We start from the raw sequence: 23,122 nt of genomic DNA, 5'->3' as shown, positions 1-23,122 counted from the left end.
AACATCTCAGCTCTTCACAATTCTGTCGTGCTTCTGCGAAGGCTGGACAGAGACAGAGAGAGAGCTGCCTTAAACTCAGTGAACCCAATTCCCCCCCTCCCCCCACACACACACACACACACACACACATCAATAAATTATCGTCTACACCCTATACACCCTGGATGGAAACACAAACTCACTGAGAAAACATCTCTGGCCTGGATCAGGCTGCAACACACTCCTGTGTGTAATCCACACAGTTTATAAGAAACACTAGAGCTGATGTGTGTTTAAGGGATAATGAAACACGCAGCCACACACACTTCTCACATTTAACGCTGCAGATTAAACTTAAGGAAAGCGGCAGCCTGCAGGCTGACCTTTACCCACGCCTCGCCGTCTTTTCCGCGGCAGCAAATAACATTTCTCACATTCTTTGCAAAGTCCTCCGCGTCTGCAAAAGCTTCTAGCGCGAGATTAGGGGACGGTGTGGTGTCTGCCAAGGATCTGGCCTTGCGTTTAATCGCGAATGGAAGAGCCGCCTTGGATGTCGGCGGCGTTTCTGGCCACAGCTGCCGGGCTATCTGATTGGGTGCTCGCAGGTGCGTGCGAGCGGGTTTCTTCGCCGAGGCCAGATGGCAGGGAATGTTTAGTCAAATGGGATTAGAGATTTGGATTAAGTGGACTTCAAATTACCTCTATGCACAGTCACTGGATGACACATTACTCCGACAGAGCGCCCGAGGCGGTGGGGTTCAGCGGCAACGGCGGCACCAAACACGGACAAGGCGGGAGCTGCAACGAAGGGATGCCGGAGCAGCTCTACTGCCCCCTATTGAGCGTCTGTAGCAAGAGTAGACGGAAAATCTCAGATTATTTGAACCATTTTGTTGAAAGTGTGACGTAAACGACCGCATCCCAGATGGCGATCAAAGATGGCCCCTCGTGACGATCAAGTTTACCACTATTCTTCTTTGAGAACATCTTTCCGAAATCAACGAGACCCCTCAGTCGCGACAAAGTGGGCCAGTCGGTCCTCTAAAGGGAGGATAAACTAATCACATGTTTTCAAAATGTGTTTGTTTAACCCCAAAGTCCAAAGGTGCCAGAGAGCAGAGCAAAGCGAGCAGAAATGTACATTTTAAAGGGAAGTTCCCCCTATAGAGGGCCTCACATGAGGGACAGAGTGTGCTGTGTGTACAGAAGGAGAGAGTTGAAAGAGGCTCACACACACGCTCTCGTCTATATTACAAACAGGGGACTATCAACTGAGACTTCCTCACAGAGGACCATCAAGAGGGGACCTGCAAACACTTAAACACATTCAATCACCCCTGAGTGTGTTTTATTTACCTCTCTCTCTCTCTCTCTCTCTCTCTCTCTCTCTCACACACACACACACACACACTCTGAAGCAAGCCAAGCACTTGTATCTAGAGAAGCAGTTCTGTGTGTGGCTCCAGATGCTGGTCTCCCATTTCAAAGCCTTCGTGTTGTGTTGACGCTTTGTGTCTCACCGTCGGTCAGTTACTGACTTCCATTGTCCAGCGTGCGCGAGCACACGCACACGACAGCAAGCTCGAACTCATGATGATCCACTAGATCTCCATGCACAAATCACTAATTAGCCTTGTGACCATGGATGCTGTCCCAGTTCTCCAATTGTAAGTGCACCCGCATGCATGTGTGTGTGTAGTTCACAAGGTTAGTGAATTGCACAAGGTTCCTTTCTTAAAAAGTGGAATGATTGCAGTGAGGTCAGTGCCTGGAGGTGCCAGCCTAAACACACTGAGGTGCTCCAGATAAGAACATACCACACATAGAGTTGCCTAAGCGGGGAAAGAAGTGCATCATATGACTGACGATATTCTTATTCAGAGATCAATTTTATTTTTAAACGGAAGTGACGGAGCAAGTGGGGGGGGGACAAAAATCTGCAGAGATAAAAGAAAAGACAAAGAACATTTCCAAACACAAGAAAAGGCTGTCAGTATCAGACACCAGTTGCATGGTGACCTTTACTTCCAGTGCGACTCGCGCCGCACACTTTAATCCCCCAGTGAGCTCCAGGCCTGACCCAGTTTGGAGAGAGAGAGAGAGAATGTGGGGCGCTTATACACACATTTCCAGCTATTATATGGCTGGAAATATTTTTAGTCTTGGGGATGGGGTCCGGGAGCTACTGCTTAAAAAATGTGTCTTCTTGCTGATGCAAGGTTGGTGGAGAATGTGGAAACGGCGCCCTACGTCACATGGTGATCGGATAAAGTGGCAGGTGAATGGTGGTGGCGGGGGGGGGGGGGGGGGGGCAATGAAAGAGCCTTTTGGATCGGTTCCAGGTATTAAGTCATATTACTGCGAAAGGACGGGAGCACCTTAGTTTAAGAGTGGCTCCAAGCATTGTTTTTAGAAAGCTGCTTAAGGAACACACACCAACACCCCCGCAGCTGGGCCGGCAGGTTTGACAGCTGAGCCGTGTGCACAGCTAATTGTTGGTCATTAGCAAACTGGGAAGCAGGAAAAGGCACTTGACAAACACAACTGGTGGCCAGTTGCCAAATAAAGTGCGAGAAAGAGACGCCATCAAATATGAAGCCAAATGAGAGTCCTGCAGGGTGAAGGAGAAATATGTAGTCCAGAGGCTACACTGCTCTTAAAACGTCACGGGGACTCCTTTGTGTATTGTTCTGTCGTCTTGGGAAGATTCCTGAGAGGTTTCACTGCAGGCAACGGTGGCAGAGGCGTCCTCTGAGAGGCCTGCACAGACGGGGGGGGCAGAACTAACCTGGGACTGGTCACCGGCTGGGTCAGACCTCTTTCTTTTCTTCACATGATAGCGATGCTTCTTAGACTTGAGGTGAGCTGTGGAAAATAGTGAAAATTGTGGACACTTGAGGCTTTTTTGGATGATTTCTCCCCACTGAATCCAAGTAATCAGAGGTTTTTATGTCCGTACACTCGGTCGATACCCCCACCTGTCCACTCGAGGTCTCCGATGATCAATTTGTCACACAGGTCACAGGTATGACGGCTCCGTTTGTTTCTCTGCTCTGCCCCCTGCACTCTGATTGGCGCGATCGCCGGCTCCTCGCCCTGATCGATGCCGCAGGAAACGAACGTGACCAAAGTAGCTCCATCACAAGAGCGATCCCAGACACGCTGCATGCCGATTGGCTCGCTCACAGATTAAACCGCCATGTATCAAAATTTAGCACCGACATTTTTCTTAATTGAAAAGTCAATGTCACCGAGCTCGAGCGGTCCTTTTATAGCATTTTATTACAAAAAATAAACAGTTGGCTCGCCAGTATTTAGATTTTACACTTATCCAAGGTAGTTTACTTTGGATACAATGACCTGGATGACTGAGAATTTACACAGACATTTTACACTTTTTTTATGGCAGAACAACAAAGGAGGTCAGGGAAGCCTCACCTTGCTAAGACGGTCCAAAATCTGCAGTGCAGGATTCAGCACCGTCTCCGCCCACCTCGACACGTCTGTTACATCCAGTCCGTACACGGACGGCACGTTTTCTCCAGGTCCTATACAACAAAACACACAACCACGCACACAAAGGGATCAGTTTAATTACCATTAATCCCGACATTACAATATTCCATTTCATTTAAAAATCAGTCCTAAATGTCTCTATTGGCAAATTTTTACTCTATTTAATATCTCTGAATTCGCTTTGACCCTTAAATGTCGGGAACATCCATCAAATGAGCCTGGAGATAAAGAAGACTTCAGGGGAGCCACGCGGCAGCAGCGATGTGCCAGAACCACACCCTGAAGCTCCGTCAACCTGCTGACTCACACCGGCTCAATAATGTCTCCTTCCACCCCCCCCCACCCTTCTCTCCCGTCTCTCACCGTCACTCTCGCTTCGGCTTCGACTCGCTCCCTCTCTTTACCCTCCCTCCATCCGCTCCACCCCCGTGTTTCTGTTTTGCATCAGTCAGCAGTCTGGGGGCCGGGCCTCAGCACTAAACAACATCAACCCAGCACGGCTCATCTGTCCGTCCGTGTGGACCCGCTTGTGCTAAAGCCCAGGACTGTCTTTCCTTGCTCTGATGTGTGGGGCGTTCATGCGAAGTCAAATGGATGTATGATGTAAATGATAATGGACCAACCATCGATGTAGTAAAAATAAACTTCACAGGAAAGCAGCACGTTTTTGTTGGCTCATTTGCCGGGACATTATTCAGGTTTATACAGGTATTTTAAATGACATAACTGAGTAAACGTGAAAAGAACTTGCACAACAAAACAGAAATATCTAGAACTTTGAGCATTTACTGCTTATAAATTAATTTATACATCTAATAATGATGTAAAATGGTGATTCAATGTCCCTTGTGAATGAATATCTATTATGTTTGCAAGGATGATGGTCAATAGATTAAATAATGGTTATTAATACTGTTATAGTGGAGAGTACACATGTGGATAATATATCTGGATATTAAACTACCCTCATACGTAAGTGCATTACTAGACACTTCATTTGCATTATTAGATACGTAGGAGATACTTAGATTTCCTTAACAGAAATGATTATTTATGTAAATTTCATTAAAAAAGGTTTCTCTTATTCACTTAGCACTTTGGTGTTTGCCGTTTAGCGATAAATTGATGTAAAGATTAGGAACAAAGAGATACCATTGGAAGAATTTCCTTATTTAAATATCAATTTGTAACACACTCTCACACACACAGACACACACCCACAGGGTAAATGAATCCCATTAACCTGGAAGGCACAGTTAGCCAACTCAATTATGGCTAATCCTCTCCCCACACAGACAGAACTGTGGGGTTGAGGGCAGCAGACATCCTATGGATTGACTTCAGTGACTCTTCTGGGAGAAGTCTGGGACGACATCATCATTATTACAGAGGGAAACAGAGTCGCAACCATATAACCGGTCATCTGCAGAAGAACCCATGCCGACTGTCAGAGCGTGCGTGTGTGCACCGAGCTGTAAACTTTCAGGCTGGGATGCTTCTTGTTTAATCACCTGACTGAACGGCTGACAAAGAGGGTAAAAGCAAACGCAACTAAACCCGTCCGGCAACGGACGACAGGCACCTGCATTGTTTGGTTTTATCACTGCCCGCCACTGATCGCGCCCCGTCGGCCAAGTGTGTTTGCATAGTGAGACAGAGGGTCAGTGTGGCTTTACAGAAACAACTGTGACTGTTAATCAAAGCTTCAGGTTTCACAACAGCAGTTGCTGTGCAGCGAGTGTGTGTGTGTGTGTGTGTTTGTGTGTTGGCCGGTCTTTTGTGTTTGTCGCACAATAGCCGGCAGGTGCTGGCGGCGGGCGTCACCTGGCATACCTATACCAGACCCGGAGCCGTCGCTTTATGCCTGTGGTCTATCAAACACTCTCTGCGTCCCGCCACCCCCGATGCCTCTCTTCGCTCTCTTAATTGTTCTTTGATCTCCATCAGCTCCCTTCTGCAAGTTCCAACCTCCCACCAAGAAGAGATGGTAAATGAAAGGGAGGCAGGCTGCTGTGTGGTGGGTTGCCAGATGCCTGACGAAAACAGACTCCTTTGGGATTCCAGTTGAGGACCTGGGGAAATTTGACTCTCTGCTGTGGTGAAGGAGGGTTGATAAGAAACACCAAAGAGACAAAGAGCACGGTGGTCCACACACACCCACACCCACACCCACACACACACACCCACACGCACACACCCACACCCACACCCACACGCACACACCCACACACACAGCCAACACTGCACACTGCGAGCATCGCCTTTCAAACACTCTGGGGAGCTTTGCCAACAAGAAAGAGCATCCCCTGTCGCCCGGCAGCTGCTTGCCCGTGTGTGTAAGTGTTGAAACAGTAGTCCACCTGTTGTGCAGAGGAGTCATTTACTACGCTACCCGCATGTTTGCCGAGTGAGGACGTGTGCCTTTGTGTGCTCTGCCATAAAAAAAAACAACAACTGTGGCTTCATGGCGTCACCCGACACCAGCTGTGCTCATATGGCCAGAACACAAACGGTTGCTTCTACTCACTTAATGGCCCTCCTTTTTTTTTGACATTCCCCTTCCACTTTCTCTCTCCATCACAAACCAGAAAAATGGGCCTTAGGTTCTCAGGGGAGTTCCCCTGGTGGCCGGACTCTGCAACTACACCAATATGACTGATCAGAGTGAAATGTGTGTCTTTCTCCTTCCATCTCTGGTCAAAACAAGATCTTTGTCTTTGTTGTAACGCTGCAGCTGCTCTCAGGTGTGTGTGCGGCGCCTCCTACTACATTTTGTCTTCAGTGAGTCCAGACCTCTCACGCCTCCCCACCCCCTCTCGCCTATGTAAGCCGAGGGCTGTGCGTTGTAACCGCAACGTTAACCCTGGACGGACTTCACAGGGTGAAGTTACGTTTGTGTGCCTGCGCACATAAAAGCGCCGCACTTGGCTGAAGGCTCGGCTGTAAACTTGGGTAACACCTGTCGTCGCAGCCGCATCCAATTACCTTCACTCGCCATCAAACCGAACCGACCCCATCCTGTTGAAAAGCCTAAACCTCACAGCCAGAGTGTGGAGTCTGTGGAGAATAAAAGAAACTCAGAGTTGCACATGTGTCGGCGTAAAAAAGTGCCACGTATTAAGACTAATATAACCTCAAATTACCACTAACTTTACAGGTAATTAAGTGCACTAATTAAACATTCCCCTACAACCACACAAGCACACACTCCATAAGCAGACACCCACGTACAGACCCGCTTAAAGTCCAGCAAATTAAGCTTGATTTAATTTGAGCTGACTGACCTGCTGCCTTAATCCCAAGTGCATCGAGTGCTCTTTCCAGCTGTAAAGTCGTTTTCCTGCATGGGGGCCACCAGCCCCCTAAACTGTGAACTTTGTGCCATCAAACCATATGATCTTATCATTTACTGATATTTGCAGTCAACATTCAGGATGTCATTTTTATTTTGCTTACTGTCTGACACAGCCTCCATGTCATGCCCCCTCCCCATTCAGTATGCATGGGTAGGTCTGCGTAGCCCCACTGGCCCTGTTTGCCCGCATTTGTGTGGTCGGGGCGAATTCCCGGCAGCTCTGTAATGCTTCGAGAGATTAGCCTCTTCAGCTGAGATGTGTGAGATTGCGCGTGTGGGGCTCAGACCGCCCCCCCCCCCCCCCAAAAAAAAAGAGGTCAGTGGTCGCGGGGCGCCAAAACGGTGCAGACAGAAAGGTGGGAGGGGCAGAGTGGCGACACTTGCAGTCGGTGGTCATGCGATACTGCGATCGTCAGCTCAACTGAAAAAATATTTAAGAATGATGCAATCTCAGCAAGAGGCTGCAAACTGTGATCCGACAAAGATCATAGCTGCCAAAAACAATCAAAGGTTGCAAATTCCGAAGAGGACGGCATCGTTAGTGGGGGGGGGGGGGGGGTTGTGGTTAGAACTCTGCTAACAGACAAGTGGATCCTCCTCTACGCGATCACAATCTCGCCTTCTGCTCATGAATTAAATAATGGGGTCAAAAATGAAACAAGCCCCTCTCATTTCAACCATCCCATAAGGCATTTACTGGCATTTCTGTCACAATTATGGCACAAATACATGTGTCAAAAAGCCGTCGCAGTGAACCGAGGTCAAGAATATCAAACTGTAATCACTGTGAGACCGAGTGAACACTGGTGCAAGATGCAAAGAATTTCCCTTAATGGCTTCTGAGATATCATGTTCACAGGAATGGGACAGATGGACAGAGCGCATGAAACACAACACCTCCTGCCACAGCCATCACAAGAGTGGCGACAAGAACGTTTAAAGGAGCCCTTTAACTGCGCGGCATCTGTGAACTTTACAAGCAAGAAAAGCTGTAAAAATACTAACGAGAATGAATATCGGCCCATCTGCAGGTACTTCTTGAATGGTTCAATTTACGTGGGGCACCTCAACGCCCACAACTTCAGACAGATTACCGCGCATGTGAGTGCGCAGGGACAAAGACACCACAACCATATGGTGGGTGCAGCAGAGACATAAGCGGTCAGAATGAGCAGCAGTAAGGTTTAGGTGCTGGGAAGGCCTAAGCCATTTGGGCCTAACAGGATTAAGTAGCTGGGTAACTAAAGTGCATGTTGTGTGTGTGTGTAGGGGGGTGGGGGGTCATAAAGGCCAGGATTCATTTGGGGACAGAGAACTCAGCCTGTATTAATGCGCTCCAAGTGAGATTTCAGCACCTGATTTCAACTGTAGTGGTTTGATTCGTCCATTCTGCAGCGAACAAAAGTGTTTCTGTGGTTTTAGACCATCGCAGCAGCTCTTGAAACACAACTAATCAATGGAATGAGTAGATCAGATCCTGAGGATTCATTCAGCGACAAACCAAATGAGATGATTCAGCATCAAAATGGCAATTTTGGCCCCATGGAAGCGAAGCCGAAATTGTAAGTCCATTAATTGATTAGCCCGTCAGAAAAAAAATGAATAGGCGGATGTTTTTTAATCAATAGAGTCGGGCATCACAAACATATGCTGATTTCAGCGACCTCGGCGCTTTTTGTTCCAATTTGTAACAGCCAAGAAAGAAGCAACTTTAGTCAATAAAAAAGAAAAGACAATTTGCTGCAGCCATTCGTAACATTTCTATTTTTTGTGGTGTTGCTTTGGATTAAACAATTAATCCACAATCAAAGGAAATAATATCTGTATCTGGAGATTATAACAATAGTAGATTAACAGCTCAACTACTCGAAAAACAATAACACTTCTGAAAATAAAGCAACTGTCAGATATAAGACTATCATATTTGAAATTTAAATAAAGTTTACAGGATAAAAAGGGCAAATTTATGTATAGTAGATATTGCATCATCCTAATTTTTATGTGGGTGGAAAATAATTGGCCAATTTGGGGCTAAAATGAATGGAATCATAGGTTTTAATCATGGAAAATCCAAAATTGAAGAGAAAACAATCACTAAACTGTGATTATAAGGGAAAAAACCTATTCTGAAACATAAATGCTGATGTTCCTATTTGTTAGAAAGAAAACAGCCTATAATTATTGTTATGAACATGATATCACACCTAATCTGCTGTGTACACAGACTAATGAAAACACAAATGCACACACACCAAACCAAGGTTGAGAGGCTTATTGTGCATCAATAGGCTACATAAATCTCATCTTATTAAAGAGAGTCTATATAAACAAACACACGAGGTGGGCGAAGCGTACTCACGCTTTAGAAAGCGATTCCGGACCCATTTATTCTGTTTGCGGGCGTAACGCTTCGTAGCGATCTTCAAAGCTTCTATACCTGCACAGAGTTAAAAGAAGGACATTAAAGCAGATGAAGGGGGGGCATTTCAATAAGATTCCAATCAGCTTGGGGAAGTTTTACCACCCGACCTTTGTCTCGCAGCGAGTCTTTCTCCTGCTCGGTGGTGCATTCAGGGACAGTCAAGTAATCATGAAACTCCTTAAAACCTATCGACTGGAAAATCCCATGCTGATAGTTCTGGCTGGAGAGGCGAAGAAAGGAGAGGAACATTATCCACCAGCAGAAAAAGAAATATAAAGTTTCAGTTTCCAGCATTTCCAGACGCCCAGTGACTCATTTCACCTTCTCAGTCCTCTCTACCCGTCTGTAAAAAAAAGTCCGAACAGATGGGAGAACCTTCAGGGTACAGAGCGACAATGGCATGAAAAAAGGAACCCATGGTTGCCAAGACCGCCATTCTGGAGCGACATCAGGTCACAATAGACACGGTCGCACCCTGATTTGACCCAACAGGGTTTTTCCCGTGAAATTCTACATTTTATTCTCAACCAGGGCTGCGACTGTAACAGAGTCGCATCAGCTACCTGCAATACCAATGAGCCACGTGGAAAAAGATGAGGCTAAACATAAAGTCTGTTTTTATTCCATTTGGGATGGTGCAGGACACGTGCACATCCCTGTTCTGGATAAGAAAGGTTCTGATTCATGGTTCAAACTAAGGCGCTGATGCAGAAGAACGTCCGAAGCCGTTCAGATTTACGAACGACAGCTAAAGGCGCCGTTCATTCCAGTAATCTTATTGACAGCCATATGATATATTATTAATGACCTGAGGGGATTTAGCTGATGTTAGCTCAGAAGAAATGGACAGAAATTGTTGGTCAAAGGCCACAAAGACCTCACAAAACAATGATTGGGAAGAAAAAGCAGAAACTGACGTCGATCTGACCATTAAAGTGAACTGATAAACGAATCTTTGGGGCTTGATTGGTGGCTGCTCTTTGCAGAACCTCCCAACTGGAGTTTACACAATGAAAAAAAATCTCCAGAACAATATAGCAGAAAACAATAATGGTCATTTACATCCCCGACACACACTTGACCCAAACAAGAACAGGAAATGAGGGGAAAAAATAATTTGGGCTAGACGCGCAGACAGAAATCTGAGAGCAGCGGCAGGGCGCCGGAAATGTAGAGTCAATGGAGAGAAAAGGAAAGGCAGAGGGAGGAAGGGTAAGAAGGATGGAGAGATTTGACCTTGATGTCTGGCTCCAGCAGCCAACCAGGGCCAGGGATAGAGACATGAGGGCAAAAGAGAACGACAGACGGGGAGGGGGGGGCTAAAGTGCTTGGGTGATCAGATTGCTGAGAGGGCAACGGTGGCAGAAACGGAGGGAGGGAGAGAGGAGGAAGCTGCTGGCTGATGAGGTAGGATGGGGTGATGAAAGAAAGGAGGGAAGGAAAGAAGGGCAGCAGTGGCCTCCAGTGCAGCAGCGATGCATCAGCTTCCTGCAGCCACGCCCCGTCGCACAGACACAGACACAGCCGCAGTCACACACTCTGAGAACCGACGCAAATACCGATCAAGATTTTAGTCAAATAGGAGCGAGTTTACGGCACAGTCGCTCCCATTAACACACTACAGCACCGCATTTGCATACGGTATCAGCGTATCACGCAGTTTTTCACGAGGGAACGGGGGCCACCGAACACACGTCTGTCAATAGGAGAGAGATTAAACATTTACATGACTTCTTTCCATGCAAACCGCTTCCATTTTCCATCATCAGCAGGTACAGGGAGACAAAGTGAATCGGTGCACCAGGAGTTTAACAGTTGCTGGGGAGTAATTCACGTTATCTGATGAGAGATAGGTTTTCTGACTCCCCCGTTGGTGGCAGCATCCCCTGGAGGGGAGCTAATTTCTGCAATTATTAATGATTGCTGCTGGACAGAGTGGGCGGCATGTCAACCGGCCTCTGGGCCTCAGGGGACAGAGCAGAGCGACCCGTCGGCTCTGGGGGGAGAAACCAACCATGGGGATAGCTGCTTGACCGAGTTCACGTCACTCCTGTTGCCCCGTTTCCACGGAAGAGACGAGTCAAGTCTGGGTCCTCACTCCTCCAGTCTGGATCGTTAATTTAGATAGCAGGATGAGAACGTGTTGCTGACTTTGTTGCACCGACACTCAAACGATCAAATGGGAAAAAGCGAAAAGTACGACATCCTTTCTTTGTTGGCTGCACTTCCACACCACCTTTCTCTGTCGTGTGAAGCTGGAATCGACTCGATTTGGCAGAGAAAAGGGTTAATGTAACGCAAGACGTGCAGCCGGCATGTGAAGGGAGGGGACGTTACATTTCCCGTGGGCCATTAAAGTGCCGTTGCGCTGATTTTAAACATCAAACTCCTTATAAAGCTCTTGATAGTTTTTAATAAAAACCTTGATAACACCCCCGAGGCTGCGACACAAGTGAGAACCCGATATAACCGTACAAGTGTCACTTCAGTCTCTATCTACCGGGTCTAAGAGACTACGAGTCTGAAAATAAAGCAAATCCGAGGATATGGAGTCGGACGGAAGAATGGCTTCAGGCTAGCAGCTGCATGCTACATTTGCTGCTGCTGCCATTAGCTGAAGGAACTCTGGGCAATCTTGTTTTATTGAGGTAATATAGCAGCAGGAAGTGGCAGAAGGAGGAGAAAGCACAGGGAAATGTCTCATTCTGCAGCATCAATTTTCATCCTTTTATCAACCATGACGCTGATGATGTAATAAAAGCAAATCATAAAATCTATTATGTTGCATTAAAAATCTATTTCCTGCATGGTAAGATGAACAATTCCTTCTGCTTGTGTTTAGCTACCCGTCCTTCTGGACTTTCTGCTGATTGAAGCGGGCGTGGAAGTCTCTGAGCTCGTCGAGGAGTCCAGCAGACAGCATCTCATCCACACGGGCGTCCAATCGTTTTTCTAGAACTGTGGATGGAAAGGGAAGCAGTGCTTGTTGCTGTGCAATTAAAGGGCAAGAGAAACACTGACAATTAGCAAAAGAAGGAGGAAATCACTCTGGGGACGGTTAAAGACGCGGCCTTGATAATTCCAGCGAAGAAGATTCATCTTACCGTCCATATCAGCGTGCAGCCAGAAGATGCAGGGGTCTGGGAACCTCAGAGGCCCTCCCAGCCCGTCACCCCCCTCCTGCCCCCTCTGCTCCTCCAGCCAGCGACTGTGCGGGATGCCCGTCTCTTGCTGGATTTGAAGACTCCTATAAACATACAGGCAGATGTACCTTCAAATATCCAACTCCAACTGTCTCGTCACGTGCTAACGTCCACACGTGCTGCGAAAGGTGAACCAAGATCAGGCGAATCAGGCATCCACTAAATCAAGTGTGAATGGAAATCCATCGGCCCTTATTAGGTGCACATGCAGCTAAGAGCAGCGATGATAAATTCAGGAGACGCGATGGGAGTAAAAAAGAATCCCATAGATAAGGAGAGGAGAAATCCAGACGTATTAATCACAACGATGATGCGAAATCACTCTCCCAAAAGGTTAAACTGACTTCTTGGATGTGGAAATTAAATAGGGTAACCTAACCTGCTGAAGTAGGCTGACTGTTACTCATCAAACACGCGTGCGTGTGTAGACGCACGGACCAGGTTGGAGAACAACACTGTGACCGTCAGGCGTTGGAGCCATTCAGACCCGCGCTCGCACAAAAAGTGATGTCATGTTATACTGGATGTATTTTTAAGAGCGTATGGTTAGTCGTTTCCTATTAAAGAGGTTTGTGGTGATGTCATTTAAACAGTCTGATGGTTCTGGCAGTGTTGGCGGTCCACTGTGCTGCGCTACCTGGCCATCTTGCGTCTGTCGTTGGGGTGCAACATGGCGGCCATTTCGGGGTCCACCTCGGCCAGTCTCTTGTGCAGCTGGGCTCCGTCGAGTTTCTCCAGCTCCGATTTCCTGTCGGGAGCTCCCTCTGCACCATCCGCCGAGTCAGCGGCCTCCTGCTGCGGGACGCATTCCAACACCGGGTTGACCACAACAGTCAAATCCCATTTCCGTCGAGTGCCACACGCGTGAGCTCACCCCCGTGTCCAGCAGGACTTTCCACAGCAGCGACTCGATGTAATAGTTCGTTCCTCCGACAATGATTGGCAGCTTGTTTCTGCTCTGCATGTCATCTATGTCAGAATGTTTTAAGGAAAATAATCAAAGTTTTCCAGCGTGAGTTCATCTGTGGCTGCGTTTGATTGTTTTTGCATGACAACTTTGAAAAGCTGAGCCGACTATTGGCTCAACTACAGGAACAGGCAGACAGGGGGCGTGGCTAACGAGACTGTCAGCTCTTATTTAACATAAACACAGGAGTTAATAAGCCAATTATTAAGCAATTTATGAGAAGATTGTTAAAATTCTTTGCTATAAAGCAACTGAGAGAGCAATTAAAGAGGTGCAACTAGAAACGGAGAAGACTTTGAGGATGTAATGCACAGTTTTTATTTCTCCGATGACCTCGTCCTCTGTTTGAATGTCGTCTCCGCAGTCTGTGTTTTCAGATGTTGCTGTTCATTAAATTAGCAACTAAGCGCTTTAACTCTCACCAGACACAAGGTCGTAGCCTGAGTTGTTGTGCAACACCTGATTTAAGTCCGTCTGGACCCTCGAGGCTTTTTCACAAGTAAAAGTGCTTGTTTTAAATGTAAACTAAGAAAAACAGAAAATTTCGGAACACCAAGTGCGTTTCACACATTTTATCTGGGATTGTCCCACAATGAGACACTTGGCTTTGTTCTTATTGTTTGCAGAACAAATGATTAACAATTGAAAGAATCATTAATCGCAGGAAAAGGGCCAATATTAACATTTAATCACAAAGTCAACTTCAGCTCAAATTCAATTTGGTTCACGTCCAAAAACAACACATAAATGTTATTGAAATGATGGCTGGTCGTGCAGACGGAGCCACACCTCACACACACACGCACACACACACACTCCTGTGTCCTGTGTGTCTCACCCTGCTCCTTTCCTTCCTTCTATCCTCCTTCTCCATCCCCTACACTCAGCCATAATCAAATGACCACTAAAACTGGATAAAAGCCCACCAGCCATCGACACTCGCCCCCCCGATCACTCCATCCATGTTTGCAGAAAAAAGATGGGAGAGTGAGGGTGACTGCTGGCAATCAGTGGGCAATGATGAGAAGGAAAACAGAAAGATTTAAAGCAATTATTGGATTTGGAGGGGGGGTGTGAACAGCGTGGCAAGCGGGGAATTTATAGTTGATGACGCATCATTAAGTCCAGGGTGGGTGTTTTCAAGCTCTTCGCTCCTCTCCAGCGACCACAGACACTTTTCTCCCGTCTGTCGCCACTGCCGAAACCCTCCAGCCTGCTTGGATCCCACTGATCTGCATTCCTGTCTTCCCTTCCTCTCTCTTCCCAATGGCACCGCTGCACCGAACCTATTCTTGGAACTACCGCATGTCCCTGGCCGTGCTGGTGAGAGTCTGGATGCGCGCCTTCCTGATCTATTAATACCATCTCTAGTTATCGCCTCCTCTCTCCACATCTGTGCGACGGCCGCTGTCTGCAGGAGGGTGTGACTGCCCAGAGTGTGCAGCGCGCGGTGCATTACAGACTCTATATATATCATCTCTAGTGTTTGTTCTCTCTTCTCCTTCTCTAGGAAACATCGCCAGACAGACAAAACAAGAGCAAAACTGCTGCTCACACACACCTCTCTGCCCTTTAATAATAGCCAGACTAAATTATTTAGTGGCTTCCCAAAAGGAGGCGTCTGTGCAAACAGGTGAAAGGATATTAGAGACAAGGCTTTGTCTCTGAAGTCAACCACCGTGTAGCTCGTAACCAACGGGTCCACAAAACTCATCATATGATGTGGGCACTGTGCACGCTCCTCATCCGTCACTTTATTGGTGATGATGTCGAGGCCTCGGTACACCTGGGGTGGAGTACAGAAAAGGAAAAATGAGAGAAAGATACGTCGATAACAATATTTACCAGCTTCAGTGCCCTTTAGCTGCATCTGGAGCTTGACCTCCTCTCTCAGGGTCCAACTAATTTCACTACAAATTTCTCACCTTTAATTTTATTCAGCCTGATATGTGTGTGTGTGTGTGTGTGTGTGTATGTGTGAACTTCACACACATTCTTCAACGTCAATTATACGCTGCACAGATGTGAGAATCTCTTGTGGAATTTGACACTTGGGTGTCCCTCGATAGTTTGTCACTATTTTCATTTTCGGACACATGCTGTGTCAAGAGCGGACGGTTTTGGAGGACGTCTTAATAAAGGCGGCATTGAATCCCATCCACATTTACACTCTTAGGTTTTCCCAACTCAATTAATATGGCTTACACATGCTGGACAGATAAAATCTAACAGTTTTGCATTCAGATGGTGAAAACATTAACCTGAACAAGAGCGGCCTGTGAAGCTGAACACTACACAGTTTATAATGGTGCACACAGCAGCTTTACCCCGTTTTCGCAGGAATACTGCCACCCTGTCTGCTGCACAGCATCTGTGTGTAGTCTACAATCATCCATTCAAAGTACGACTGTGTCAGCGATCGCTCAGCTCAGGCCTTCCTTTGCCGTCGCAATTTCATTTTCAGCACTAAAGATCAGAGTCAAATGACGCCGCAGCTGCTACAATCAGGCACTAAACAGGACGTCTAAAAGGAGCGTAATGTTTAAGTAAAGCCATAAGGCGCGTTAATGACCATTTGTAACTTTGTGACCACCTTCCAGCAGCCTGGATCTTATATTTCACTTCAACAGAATTACAGTCTGTTCTACAAACATACATGTGCCGAGCAATCGATAAAAGCCGCGCAGATTATCGATTGCATCCTTTGGTGGAGCCGCGTGTGCACTGCCAAATGTTCCTCAGCGCCATGGCAAGCCAAAAGTGGGGAGAACAACCCAGTGTGATGAATTATTCATGGCTTCTCTGCACGACACTACTGCGAGCTGAGGGAGGGATGGAGGATGCAGCGGATGGAAGGACGAACAGATGAAGAGCAAGTGAAGAGGGTTGAAGGGGAGAATGAAGAGAAAAGGGATGAGCGGAGCACTTGTCGCAGTGAACATTAAGCCTGCTAACACGCCTGCACACATTCACCACTAACCCTTCATACTTAACCAGGGAGCCAGTGAGGAAGATCAGATGATCCCAATACTCTCTACGGAGCAGATAATAGATGGTTACTGTTTAAAGATCGCTTTATTGTTCACTCTATTTTGTTTTATTTCTCCTGTAGGAGTTACCAAGCAAACTCCAGCCCATGTTCCAGTCATTTTGGCAAAATGATTTTAGTTCTTTCCAACAGCTCTCGACTCAAACTTCCTCCTCCTCATCCTCAGAAGCCTCTCGATTCATCCACTCTTTCCTGCTAGCAAAAGCGACCACGGCCATTATGTAACTACAAAACACAGGCTGCATTTTATTTTAATTTTTGCCTTTTAACAAGGAACAAGGAGACCCGAGAGTAAAAGACAGGCAGCAGAAGATGACTAGAAATAGCCGCTCGAGTGGAAGATATGGGGGGGGGGGGCTTTGAGCAGGAGAGGAAGAATGAGAGCAAAATTAAACACTTTGGAGCCCAGGCGACGGAAATGAGCGACAAATTACAGCAACGTTCAAAGTGACTCATTACAAAATAACCATCAACGTGTTTTGGCCATCCATTGATTAAGCGATCAGGGACCCGTTTCAAGCAGAATCCTCCTGTTTTGTTCCTCAGGACTCTGCCCATCCTCTGCAGCTGGAGATTACCTGCCTTGTCACTCTCTATCTTCCAAACTACTCGATGCTAATCGCACCCATATAGTACGGACCAAACGTTAAAGTAAAACACCTGTGCAGAGAGATATCTGAGCATTGTCTGACTTCTCCAGGTTGACCGGTAATTATATGATCAATCATTTGTTTTTTGATGCTGTGATGTGCATATATTTCCAACAATTGGGTGATAGAATGACAAATGACGCATGCAAAACCGCACCCAGGTGATTTGTGCCGATAACCACCCGTGCTGGGATCCAGAAAAGACGAGGTCACAGTTACATTAAGCTTCTCTGATATGGAAGGTCAGAATTCACAGGGGACACATCAATAAAAACAAAATGAGTTCAGCTGCCTACTCCTTCCTGTCTCGCTTTTAGATGGGCATGAATGGACGTGACCGCGTTTGTGCGTGGGTGCGTGCGTGTGTGAGCGAGTGAGACAATGAACTCAGTGTTCGGGCTCTGCAGCGCCTGCAGCCAGCCTGCCTGGCTAACCTCGTGCCCTGCACGAGACAGCTGTTCCTCTGCCACATAAAATAAAGGCCGAATGGAAGAAAGAGGGCGAGAGATGCAGAAAAGGGCAAGAGAGCAAAAAAAAAGACAAATAAAACAAATGGTGATTGATTTAAAAGAGGCGAGAGCGGGATAAAGCCGAGCTGGCAGCGTGAACTCGGGTCAGTGTTTGTGTTTGCAAGTATGGATGATTGATTAAAAGGGCTCCACTTGATGGGTCGGTATTCCAAATGGGAGCATAATCTGCTGAACTGTTGCACTTCCTGGACTATATGACATGGCTTGGACTAGCCAGCATATTCAAAAGTCACTTACTTTAAGTTGTATCGATGACTTACCTGAAAAGAAAAGTGCAATCAAACTAATTTCTTTTTACCCCTTCCCCCTCAAGATGCCATCCCTTGACAATTTATCTCTCCATCTTGCTCTCCTCTCTGTGGGGAATAGCTCAGTAAGCCAGACCAATAAATCATGGATGGCGCTGTCTTCTCCCTTCCTCCTGCTCTTCCTCCATCCTGCCATCAAAGCCCCTCCCTGCTCCATCCAGTGACCACATCACCACACCCGCAGACCGTGATTTGCACACATCAAAAACAAGAGTTAATCGACTCTTTTCCTTTTGGGTTGAGTCCTACACAGGATTAGAGCACTTCAAAAGATGCATCGCAAGTCGGACGTGGGCGGCGGCATCGCCTCGGTAACAATACAAACAGATACGTCAAAGCCCAGACAGGTCGTAGCTGCACCAGACAGCGGCGGTGGGAGGAGGAGGAGGGATGGATGGAGAGAGAGAGGGAGGGAGGGAGAGATGCACAGAGGCAGAAAGAGGAGGAGGGATGACTACAAGCGAATCAGAAGGATGTAACACATAGCTACACAATTTCCCGTCGTGGGATGTGTTTCATGCGTAAATAAGCAGCTGGTGTGAGTTTACGTCTGTGCAGCCACATAAAAAAAATGCCGCTTACTAAACGAGAATGAAGAGAAAGCCCCCCCCACACACACACGTGGTAGGAACTGTGCGAGTCTGCAACTCCAGAGCACTTGTACTGGAGAATTTACATCTTATTCCACTTGCCTGTTTTAACTGTTACTCCATAACACCACTCTAAAAGGGTCACACTCGCGCGCTTTTTGGCCAGTTTCTCACATTAGACTTAAAAACAAAACACCAGCCCAACAAATCATTTCCCTTTGTTGCATTTTTTTAAACTTGTCATTGTCTAATTGAAAGAAAACAGCAACTCTTTCTTTCACACTGGCATAAAGCACGGGGTCACCGACCACCAGTGCTCCCTACAGTCCCACATACTGAGGTAATGGTGCATGCGTGTGCATGACCTGTTAAATTGCCCCTCATGACCTTTGGTGGCCCTTCAGCATGATACCCCTCACTCACCCCTGCGGTGAAAACTGTTCTGCATCATTTAAACAAATGGCACCATAAATCTTCCTCCTCCACCTTTCACATCAAATGAATGGATAAATGAATAAATGCAGCTATTCATTCAATTATTCCACATAAATTATGCCCACTTTAACACATCATGTTACTGCAATCAGGAATTTGATGGAGGAGAAGACTAAATCACCTCTGACTGGATGTTAAGTTGGCAGAGGTTTCTTGCTTCCGGCTGCTTTCAACTAAAATCGCACATCTTTCTGCAGATTATGCAAAAAGGAGAAAAAAGGAGACAATAAAACAGTTTCCACACATTCAAATGAAGCTTAGAAAACACTGATTTGGTCTGAATAATGTGAAGGTGAACATAAGTATATTTTAATGGGTTGTAATATCGAGCATGCACGAGGTCCTGCTGAGCATACAAAATGTAAGAATTAAATAGAATTCTAAAGGACTGTAAAAGAAATATACAAAACCGCAAGGGATTATGGCTGAATTATGCAGTTTTTGTCCTTCATAGGCTCCAGTATAAACATGGCAGAATAACATTAATCAATGGAGGGGGACCCATGTAAATAATATTTTTCTTCTAAATGAATTTCCGGTCCAAGTTTATCATATTTAGTTATCTTCAAATTTCTGCAGATTATAAATCTTAAAGATGAGCAAAATGTTCATGAACTTAGCAACCTGCTAATGCTAGTTTACGCTGAGTTCGATCCTAGCTCATATTACACAACTGGCTCCAAACTTTGGTTCAACTTAACCAGCAGTCACCATCTGAAATACTAGTAAATAACAGGCTGCGCTTATCTGACGCTAGCACGTCTACTGGATCTTAGAGACCTCAGCAGCCACATTTTGCTGTAACCACTTCAAGCTTGATATCACACTCACATACTTTCCCATAATTCCAGCTCCAGGGAGTGAGACAGGTTTCCGTGGAGGGATGCCCGCTGGACCCCCACGTTGGGAACCGCGGTTTGAAACTATGTGGTAATGCCTCATTCACTGACAGCTTGTGTGTGTGCCATAGATAGCATGTTCATTTAATGAGTGAATAATATCCCCCTGCATGTCCAATGAACTGTGGGTTGGGGGCATGGGCTGTGAGCAGGAGGAGGGGGGGCAAGTGTAACACAATAGGAGTGTTAGGGAGTGTGGGAACCAATTCTCCCCGGGACAATGAACACTTCCCAGTGGCCACAGCGTGCCCATTCACTATTAGCTGCCGGGCCGGCGTAGCGCGGCGCTGAGTATGCACCAGCTCAGCACAATGCTGCTTTCTCCCAAACAAGACCAGACTGTTTCCTATCCCAAAGACAACACAGGCCGGCTCCAGCCCATACACAGCCTCATTCTCACATAAGCGGTCCCTCTCCCTCGCCCTGCTCCAAGTTTGCATGTCGCCCTCTCTCTTCACTGTCACACACACCAATGGGAGCGTAGCAACAAGGCCGGAGATGGTGGAGATAGGCTGGGGCTGCTGTGATCAAACTAGGCCACACTTTTCTCTCCACCGGTGCTGCCGGTCGCCGAGATATTCTGGGCTGCGATGTTATTAGCGTAACCCAGTTTACCCAGTACCAGGTGATTACTGGATGAGGCGCTCCCCCGCAGGGACCCACGCTATCAAGGACAAGGAGGTGGGAAGGCAGAGAGGAGAGTGGTGGCTGAGGGAGGAGGGAAAAAGCCGATGAGAAGCTGGACACAATGCGAGAAGATACTTTAATTGTGCCGTCAGAGGGATCACCGCTGGATACAGGGACGCTTCAGATAATGCTGAGTGTGTGTGCGTGGATCTGAGAATCTGACATAATAAAGAGAGACACACAAAGCTGAGAGTTTTCTTTTTTTTTAAAAGACACCATAGAATTTCAACCACCTCCTCTGCTGTCAGATAGCGCTAAAGATAGACCGAAGACTCTATCTCTATATATCGGAAAACAACTCAAAATAGACACAATAAAAGGATGCTGGTCAACTTTTAGACTAAATTTAACTGCTGCTGAAACTATGACTAATCTCCACTATAATGTCTATTATAATATGACAGAGTTTATTATTGCCGTGTCGCATGAACGGTCCAATCAATACAGGCGGTGCAAAGATTCTACATAAATACTTCATGATATGGGCACCACAGTGGTGCAGCAGTTAGCACAGTCTGCTTATAGCTGCCAGTTTCCTCCCACAGTCCAAAAAAGCACATTATAGTTGACAGGAGTCTCTAAATTGCCTGTAGCTAAGAGAGTGTGACTGGATAGTGTGTGTGTGTGTGTGTGTGCATGTGTGCTGGGATAGATTCCAAGACCACTCACAAAATCCCAGTGACATTATCTGCTGTGGCAAATCATAAAAATGTCATCAGCAAATGAGCAAACCTGCCAAGGTGAACTACTTTTTAAGTAATTCCCTGAGGGGGAACTGCTGTTTTAATCATTTTAAACACAACTGTTTCAGAATTCCCGCACCAGAACAGGTAAACGGAACTTGATCACAACAAGGACCTGATCTATCTTCTGCCTGCCAATACAGAAGTCTGTGCATAAGATTAGTTGGACAACAATATCACATTATACACAACTGCTGACAGTGACGCTATATTCTAATGATATATAGCGTATATAATGGTGGCCATGTGACCCACTCTTGAGTTCAAATGTCAACTCTCATGTTTGCATGGCCCATGTAAATTACTGTTGCTTGCTTCAACACGTCACTCAGTTTTTAATGAAAACTAGATTAATTATTTGGTTTTATTTCCCTGTAAATCTTAAGAAATGGTTGCATTACCCAGAAAAATATTCCAAAAACACCATGTTTGCTGTTGAGGATAAAATAATGGAGCAAATGGATAATTTTTCCACACAGAAATGGCCAAAATACTAAAGAATTGGTTAAGTTACTTGAAATAGATTTCATCTAAGGAACAATTAAGCAGAAATAAAGCTAAACGTGGGCTAAAAGTGCATGTTTATCTTGTTCACTGCAGCTGCAGGGTCTTATTGACGGTGTAGATTGTGTTATAAGCACATTTCTGCTCTCCAAAGGTGAGAATGAGTTTAAAACACTGGAGAAGACATGCAAGAAATTATGTGTTCATGGTTAATGTGCAGGTTTTATATTTACATAATATTTAATTCCAAAAGGGAGCTTGCGCATTAAGGACTAGCTAACGCTTGGTTGACACATTAATGCAGCTTTGATGCACGGGATGACAGAAGGGTCTTCTCACAATCTAAACTCACTAAACTTCGCTTTAAACAGCCAAGATTTATTTAATCTCTACTCCTGTGTGATGGCTCCCATGTCCAGGCACGTTCCCTCGCGTTAACAGCCGTCTTACCTGCATGGAATCGGCGCTGATAATTTCCCCCTGAAACCGTTTCCCGATCTCGATGGCCAGTTTGGACTTGCCGGTACCGGTGGCTCCCAGAATGACCAGCACCGACGGCACCATCGCCCTCCGCAAGACACACTTCACGCTGCCAGCGGACGCCGCCATGATGACGCTTTCGCTACGTCCTACCGACGGCGTTGCGCATGCGCAGTGAGCGCAGAGGTCGATGGGCGGAGTCTGTCACCGGGCAACAGGCAACCGTTACTTGGGAGACGCAATAGGGGACCATGTGGAGGGTTCCTCATCTTCTGACACTAAATAAATATATTTGTTACATGTTTTTACTCTGACTGACGCAAATTAAGTAATTTAATCATTGATTATATGAAAAGATCAATAAAACATCTACTGGTAATTATTTTATCTGCTGATGGTGTGACTGACCAAATTATTGATGGCAGACTGTTGATGGATGCCTCTACATGGAGGACACTTGCATAGTTTCTATGGAAACTGTTGGGTCTCTGCAGCAGTGAGAAAAGATGCTTGTTGCCATGGAGACTACACTGCACATGTGACAGCGGATGGGAAGACGATCACTCACACAGGTGGTTCAGTGGCTCTTTCTCACAGTTATCAGTTCAGACCAGATATGATATCAAGCTATGTGCTCGCCAGATAAGAAAAACAAGACATTCATGACATCAAACCAAATTTTATTATTATTCTGACTTACATAGACTGATGAGGTACATAAAACAATAAACAAAGTGCAGAGACA

General features: G+C 46.2%; 1 protein-coding gene across 2 annotated transcripts; it reads right to left on the bottom strand.

The window, feature by feature from the left end:
• Positions 1-1,849: 1,849 nt before the first annotated feature.
• Positions 1,850-22,536, bottom strand: trit1 (tRNA isopentenyltransferase 1). Of its 2 annotated transcripts, none has more exons than XM_011609041.2 (11): positions 22,348-22,536; positions 15,088-15,228; positions 13,350-13,448; positions 13,113-13,267; positions 12,377-12,519; positions 12,119-12,230; positions 9,380-9,492; positions 9,210-9,287; positions 3,418-3,527; positions 2,958-3,075; positions 1,850-2,844 (listed from the first exon to the last, which is right to left on the bottom strand). In XM_011609041.2, the coding sequence occupies exons 1-11, from the start codon at positions 22,504-22,506 to the stop codon at positions 2,636-2,638; spliced, it is 1,437 nt and encodes a 478-aa protein (XP_011607343.2). In that variant the 5' UTR covers positions 22,507-22,536; the 3' UTR covers positions 1,850-2,635. The 2 variants fall into 2 exon arrangements, with proteins under 2 accessions (XP_011607343.2, XP_011607342.2); XM_011609040.2 differs by having other exon boundaries at positions 13,113-13,270; positions 22,348-22,535.
• Positions 22,537-23,122: the final 586 nt, after the last annotated feature.

Source organism: Takifugu rubripes, chromosome 12 (assembly GCF_901000725.2).
Source record: "Takifugu rubripes chromosome 12, fTakRub1.2, whole genome shotgun sequence".
In the NCBI taxonomy this organism is placed as follows: Eukaryota; Metazoa; Chordata; class Actinopteri; order Tetraodontiformes; family Tetraodontidae; genus Takifugu; species Takifugu rubripes.
The sequence above is the reverse complement of the archived record's forward strand: the minus strand, read 5'-3'. Positions and strand labels throughout refer to the sequence as shown.